Consider the following 7,474-nt stretch of genomic DNA (forward strand, 5'->3'; position numbering starts at 1 on the left):
TTCTAACCATCACCAAAAAATATATTTATTGTACAGAGATTCGATCAACATTTTTTCCGAGAGCACACACCTTGTGCCATACTGTACCCAAATCTGACACCTTAACCCAAGAACCTAACCTCAAAACTGGAAGGATTGTCAAATCAAATCATTAGAGTGAACAAAATTGCCACAAAATTATTTTCTTTAATAAAAAGTATAAATGTATTTTTGTTGAGTGTTCATCATCGCGATCACAAAAAACTTTAGTCAAAACGGAAAACATAACCTAAAGACCTTGAAATTTTGTTTAACTCGAATTTTTGCTAGAAAAAATCCATAAGAACATTTAAATAGCAATAAAACGTTCGTAAAACATTATTGTGGCTTATTATTACTAACCATTTATTAAATTTACAATGAAGCCTGATAGACTAACTTAGTTAATGTTGGTTTTGTGGTTAGGTTTTTTAGATTCAAATTCATGGTTCGGGTATACCATGTTACGTACGATTTTGAACAGTTGTCAGTTGTGATTCTTATTAATTAATAATGACAATAGCGGTAAAACCAGTTGAATTTGCCGATATAAAATAGGTGACAATTAATATGGGTCATTCCATTTGAAAAAAAATATTTTTCAACTAGGTACCTATTAGGTATATTCCACACTTATATCCACTTGTACAATTATTATCTCCCTAATTTATTTCAGAACATTGTGAAATTTGTAAAACTACTAACCGCATTAGGAGACATCCATATAAATTACGTAAGACTTTTTTTGACGTATTTTTGGCCCCTCCCCACCCCTGTCAGGATTCGTAAGAATTTTCGCATTTTCCGTTAGTGTGTGAATTCCTAAGTACAAACTAAGAAACAAATATAATTTATTAAGAAGTTTGGAAATATTTCCGTTACTCATACATCTTAAAAAGAGGCATTAAATAAAAATTACTAAAAAAGTTCTTCGTACCAATTATATTTGGATGATGAGCAAAAGACAGTTTATTCTTTAGATTTTTATATTTTTTTATCACCCTGTACATGCAAGACGAAAGTTCTTCATGTCAACCTCATTTTAAAGACTAGCAAAAATTTTAATCAAGAATGCCATTTTCTCGTAAAATGAACAATAAAAATGTTTGACTGTCCGTTTCTACCAAAGTCCGATTCATACACAAAAAATTGAAATTATAAGTTTCAATTCTAAGCAACTTTCCTTTATAACATATTTCTGTACGGTTAAAAACAAGGGCAGTTTATTCTTGAAAGATTTTTATATTTACCGATTTTCTGAGGACCCTGTATATGCCAGGTGAAAGTTTTTCATTCATGCCAACCGCATTTTAATCACAAAAATATTTTAATTAATTGTTCTATATGTCCTATTATTGGTCTTGACTGTTGGGCAATAAAGCATTATTATTATTATTATTGTAGTATATTTGCATAACTATAACTTAGTTAAATTTAATTAAATGCAGTTTTTTTACATTTACAATAAAACGAGGAAGGGAAATAAGGTACCTTACTACTAGTGCTCATAGATGAGGAAGCATTTGAGCTGTTAGAGGATTGATNAAGTGATTCACGATTTATAAAAAAAATTGAAATAGATACGTCATGAAAAATGGAGCCAATATCGTGAAAATTTGTAAAATCCTTATAGTTTCCGAGAAAAAAATATTGAAGTTGTAGTATTTATAACCCTTACATCGCTGGGCTGCTACATATTGAAATTTATACTGAGATTTGCTTATGTCCTAAGGAATAACAAATTTTTTATTATTGAAAAGTAAACAAATCGTTTGACCCTCGTAGCTTCTGAATTTTTCAGTTTCCCTGATATATGTGATTGGTTAGGGCATAAGTAAGTGTCACTATCAATTTTAATCTGTGACACCCAAATTTGCGGGAGCTACGAGTTTTTTATTAATGAAAAGTATATAAATCGTTTGACCCTCGTAGCTTCTGAATTTTTTCGTTCCCTTAGGGCTTAAGTAAATTTCAGTATCAATTTTAATCTGTGACAACCAAATTAAGTGACCGCAAAAAGACATTTTTCTGCCTGTTTTTGAGACTTTGACAGCGGCGACTGGGAAAATCCTAAAAATAATTGGTTAATTATACTTTTGGTTTAATTTTATTTTCTTTTATAATATGCAAAGTAAATATTTTACATGCATTTCATAAAGACCATTATTTAGTGATATAATAAAAATATCAGTTAAAAAAAAGAATAAAACTTAATGAATTGCTTTTTTAAATTTTTTTCTTGCATACACTATAAATACAAGATACAGAATATTTCATAGAAATCATTTAAAATTGTCTATAAAATACATAAGATACTGAAAGGAAACTACGGTTCGTCCTTTACAACATTTTCATTTTCCAAGAGTCCGAGCTTGCTCCAAAAGTCAACATGAGTCAATCCTTCCCTCCTTTGCAGCTTTATGTCTTCTGGTCCATTGACAACCAAGTAAGTCAACTCTTCAGATCCGGTTGGTTGCCAAGTGTCTGTCCCATCGAAAGAAGGATTACTAAAAATTTTAAATTTTATTTATTTATTATTAGTCCGACAGGAACAAATTCAACTACAGGACGTTAGCAGAAATAAGTCGAAAGCACTGTATAAAAGTCTCTCACAATTTAGAATACTACCAAGGCTGTACAGTGAAATCTCGGAAACTTTGGCGAAATTATATAACACGATAATAGTGAAGGAAATAAGTAATTTAAGAATTATTGATTTATGTAGTATTTACCCGCTGCTGGCGTACGAGTACAACACGTTGTGACAAGCAGTAATCAAGCGTTTATCCTGTTCTGAGAACGAATCTCCATTTATCACCCCAAAGAAGTAGATTCCATCTTCAGTATGGGCCACACCTGTGGACAGAATTATTTGGAAGATTTTGCTTTGCGCGCAATTTTTATTAGTTAACGCTTAGTCTGGTTAAACGTTACTAGTTGTTTAGTGGGGATTTGCGCTCACTTCGAGGTCAGACCATCAGGAGCTATCATTGATATCCAGCAGCCACGGCGACGATGTCCAGCAAGGTCTATGGAAAAAGTTCTTGGAGTCATTGTCGACAGTCCCCATCTCGCTGCCGTTCCTTCTTTTCTGTACCCCCTCTGGTCACTGCCGATGGCGACCACCTTCAAGAATTTCTTCCTCTGACCTTCCTTGACTGCTGGACACCTGGTTCCAGCTCCTGATGGTTTGACCTTGAATTGAATCCATATCTCCACTAAACAACTGCTTATATTAACAGTCACATCTTACCTTCTACCCCATCGGGATATAATATGTCGCTCATTTTATACACACCCTCAGTGTAGTTAAATAAGTAAACATATACAGGAGATTTGTTTACACTGGCTTGCAGTTTAGCTGACAGTTCTGCAGCGGCAGCAAAATATCTGTCGGTGAAAATCTGAAAGAAAATAATCTCACCGGATTTAAAGAAGACGAATTTCTAATATGAAATGTTACCTGGGTGAATTTTTTGAAGTTCTTCTTATTAATCTCTTCTCCTGCTCCCAAATAGTAGTCCAAAAGTTCCTTTGGTACAGTCTCCAATTCTGATGCATCTACTGTGTCCCTGTAATCCAGCAGATCGGGAGATAGTTCTACCCACCTCTCGTTTATCTCTTCCAAGTTTTCATATAAATCTAAAGAGTTACGTATTTGCGCGATTAAAAAGTCATCATGTAATGCAAAAGATTGTATCATCCTACTTACATCCCGTAATAAACAGTCCCTCAGCAGTAACAAAGGAAGTAATCCAAGGCACATCAAGAACTTTACCTTCCTTCAAGAGCTGGTAAGGTTCTGCGTCTAAGAAAGCGTTTGCTGATCCTTTTTCCACAACTGGAGTAAAAGGTGTTGGTGGCGCCAAGTTCTCGTAACTGGAAAAATGCACCATTTGTTGTATCAGCGTTTGCGCTGGTATCTGTTTAAGACAACTCTTCAGTTCTTCTGAGGGACTGTCAGGACAACCCACTAAAGCAGCGAGCTTCTTGGCACGTTCCAATGCTTTCTTCCTGTTCGCGAACGTTGTTAGAGCCGAACCGCTCTGCGAAAACCCTTTGACGAACAATCCTTTTGAGAGGGGGGAGAAATAGTGGAGGTGGACGCTGACTGCGCCCCCTGATAGGCCGACTATGGTGACGGAGTGGGGGTTTCCGCCGAACGAAGCGATGTTGTCTCTGACCCATTTGAGTGCTAAGACTTGGTCTTTCATGCCGTTGTTGCCGGGTATGACGTCGTCTTCCGTGCTGAGGAATCCTGAAACGTTAAGGCTGTTTGAATCATGACAAAAGCTGAAGGAAGAAGGAAGGAAGAAGCACTTACCTAGAATACCAAGACGGTAATTGAAAGATACAATCACGACATCCTGCTCTAGGGTCGCATTAAAACCGGTGTGACCACTACCCATCAAAAAACCACCACCATGTATCGAAACTATCACATCGAGCGCTTTCGGGTTCTTCACGGAATCTTCAGGGATGTACACGTTTAAGTAAAGGCAATCTTCGTCTCCTGATAAAAAATAAAACAATTTAGTTGCAATATTAATCTTGATTCTAGTAAGTTATGTGTGTACGTAGTGCTTTATACCGACCAAATATTGCGTTATCGGAACGAAACGTAGTTTGAATGCACGTGTGAAGAGTGTTTGCTTCCAAGGTTTCTGACCAAGCCTGTATGGGTTCAGGTTCCTGCAAATTAATAAAAATAAAGATAACTGTATGGTCCAATTAAATAAGCCTTTAAATCGAAATTTTGGTCAACTTGCTTGAATTTTTGATATGAATTAGATTGAGGTATATTATAACAATAAGTGACAGTAATTTTCTTGTTCAACCCCCGGCCAAGGGTGAAAAAAATATAAAATCAAGGAGTTTTTCAAGATAACTCAAAAGGGGCAGGTGGTAGAAAAAAAAGTTTCTTATAAAAGTTGTAAATCATACAATTCTACATAAAAATGACTTCTTGACTTTTTCTTGTACTATTAAAATTAACAGAGTTAGGGAGGCTAGAAGTTAAGGGAAGATTTCAGAAATTTAAAAAATCATAACAAGCAGAAAAACTAATGAATTTTGTATTTTTTTTTCAATTTACTCTAAAAAATGTAAAAAGACACGTATTTTTTTTATCGGCGAGAAAACATATTTACGGGGTGAAATACACCCTCAAAGTTCGCCCACAAAACAGTTTTTTCAAAATTTCTGGAGTTCTAATCAATATTTTGAAATGAAATAAAATGGAAATTACTTATGATAAAAAACAAATATTTCGCAAGTGATTCCGTATTTTTTATTTCAGAAAAACTATATTTTTTATTTATAAAAAATCATATTTACTCAAAAAGAATTAAAAACATGATTTATGTAAACAAATTGACAAAATTAAATTGACCTGTTTCGAGGTTTTCGTTAAAATCTCTATTTAGGGGGGTGAACAACAAATTTGAAATTGTTATAACTTGCTTATTAAAAATTTAAAAAAATAATCAATTTCCCTAAAAAGAAAGGTTACATTTTTTAGTATAGATTGAAAAAAAAAAATACAAAATTCATTCATTTTTCTGCTTATGATTTTTTAAAATTTCTGAAATCTTCCCTTAACTTCTAGCATCCTCTAACTCTGTTAATTTTAATAAAACAAGAAAAAGTCAAGAGGCCATTTTTATGTAGAATTGTATGCTTTAAAACTTATACATGAAACTTTTTTTCTAGCCCTTACCACCGGTTTTGAGTTATCTTGAAAAAACCCTGTTTTATTTAAGTTCTGTAAAAAATATTGTGTACTGAATACAGGGTCGGAAAGTACCGATGGTCTACATATCTGCCGTTACGTGAGAGCGATAAAGTAAGTCATAGAAATCCGTGCGATAGAGAAAAATGGCTATAATAAAGGCGTCTAATAGTCACCGCCCATTTCGCCCTCCCACAAATAAGAAGTGGATCTTCGGGCGGTGACTATGAGACGCCTTCATTATAGCCATCCTTCTCTATCGCATGGATTTCTATGTCTTACTTTATCGCTCTCACGTAACAGCAGATGGACCATCGGTACTTTCCGAACCTGTAGACGTCTTATTATAATTTTTTTTAAATTAACATGTACTTCTCATGTTTTTTCGTATATATGTGCCTTTCAAAATCGTAGTAAAAATAATTTGTGAAGGGCAATTTTTTAAAAATCTTTTTTATTTTTTCTGTCGTATAACACTGTTATTTCAAATGGCCATGAATGGGCATAAATGAACCATTCTACAGATTTGAGCTCATATTATTTCTTCTACTTAAAAAATTGGGTACTGATTTAAAGATTTAATTTTAAAAATCTACTGATTCTTTTTATTGTCCTTAAAGATGAAAATATTTTGACTTACCTCGAATCTCAGATCGCCCACGGGCGGTGTTGCGTACGGGATTCCCTCAAAAACAGCATATTTCCTGCCATCTGAAATCTTCCAATATCCCCGAACTCTGCCCAAAGGCGTGCCTATCTCTGGCAGATCATCCTGGCTTGAACAAACTAGCATCGAGTTAAATTTAAATATATAAATTAAACTGTTTTTTTGAATGATAATAATTTACACCACAAAGATAACAACATACTTAAAAGTTGGGCATTAGCATTTTTTTAATGTGAACAATATCCATTAGGGATAACAACAATTATCTCGAAACTATTTCTGTTTCCCAATGAATTGCGATTATATTACAGCAAGAGATGAAAATTAATAAAAAATGTATTCTTTCTCGATCAGAAAATGCTACTTTATCTACAGGGTGTCTTAGAAATGTAAGTCACCAAGAGCATCAACTTTTATCTGATATTTACTTTCGAAAACCTCTTTGTTTTGATATGGTTTTTTAAAAGTTTAAATTTTTGTTACACGCAACTATACCATACGTCGAAACTCTTACAATTAGTTGTGGATAATAGTGAACGAAAGAGAGCAGAAAAATAGGACCTAATTAGGTAGCTCAAGAAAAAAAAATTTGTTACATTCTGTTATTATTTTAATCCCCTCGAGTTTCTTAAGAACGGAAATTGAAGTCCCGTTTCATCTAACAAAGTACTGCAATATTCATATAGATGTCGCTACAGGAAATACGTTTATAGTAAAAATAGTACGATTATTTCATTCATTCAAATTCCGGCAAAACACACCTAAAAAAACGAGAAAATGCCAGGTGCACGCACACGTGCACAATGAGTTGTCCGGCCTATACGTCCATCCCACTCTCTTGCTATCTCATAATTGCATATGAAAAGAGAAGGGTAATAAAATAATAAAAACTCCAATTTGCGGCCGCCGGTTTTTTGTTCTGAAAATATTTCTATTTTCTATCTTCTACATATTATTATGTACATATTTACAAAAAAGGAGGATGGCAAGTGGTTGTACAAATTTATAATATTTGCAGCCAACTAAAAGTTTTATTTCATATTATTTTCTACATTTTA

At 33.8% G+C, this 7,474-nt stretch overlaps 1 protein-coding gene across 1 annotated transcript; it reads right to left on the minus strand.

The window, feature by feature from the left end:
• Positions 1 to 2,227: 2,227 nt before the first annotated feature.
• LOC108917334 (venom carboxylesterase-6-like) lies at positions 2,228 to 6,557 on the minus strand. Its single transcript, XM_018723882.2, has 8 exons — positions 6,390 to 6,557; positions 4,614 to 4,710; positions 4,343 to 4,531; positions 3,731 to 4,276; positions 3,482 to 3,660; positions 3,272 to 3,422; positions 2,751 to 2,874; positions 2,228 to 2,525 (listed from the first exon to the last, which is right to left on the minus strand). Exons 1-8 carry the CDS (start codon positions 6,540 to 6,542, stop codon positions 2,345 to 2,347), a joined length of 1,620 nt encoding a protein of 539 aa, XP_018579398.2. The 5' UTR covers positions 6,543 to 6,557; the 3' UTR covers positions 2,228 to 2,344.
• Positions 6,558 to 7,474: the final 917 nt, after the last annotated feature.

Source organism: Anoplophora glabripennis, unplaced genomic scaffold (genome assembly GCF_000390285.2).
Source record: "Anoplophora glabripennis isolate ALB-LARVAE unplaced genomic scaffold, Agla_2.0 scaffold4, whole genome shotgun sequence".
Classification (NCBI taxonomy): Eukaryota; Metazoa; Arthropoda; class Insecta; order Coleoptera; family Cerambycidae; genus Anoplophora; species Anoplophora glabripennis.

Bases quoted from the DNA above. Each gene is read 5' to 3' on its own strand.
- LOC108917334 (XM_018723882.2), bottom strand. From the start codon at position 6,542: ATGCTAGTTTGTTCAAGCCAGGATGATCTGCCAGAGATAGGCACGCCT. The intron at 2,875-3,271 runs GTAAGATGTGAC...TTCTGTCCACAG, and splicing joins ATATCCCGATGGGGTAGAAG to GTGTGGCCCATACTGAAGAT. The intron at 2,526-2,750 runs GTAAATACTACA...TAAAATTTTTAG, and splicing joins TACTCGTACGCCAGCAGCGG to TAATCCTTCTTTCGATGGGA.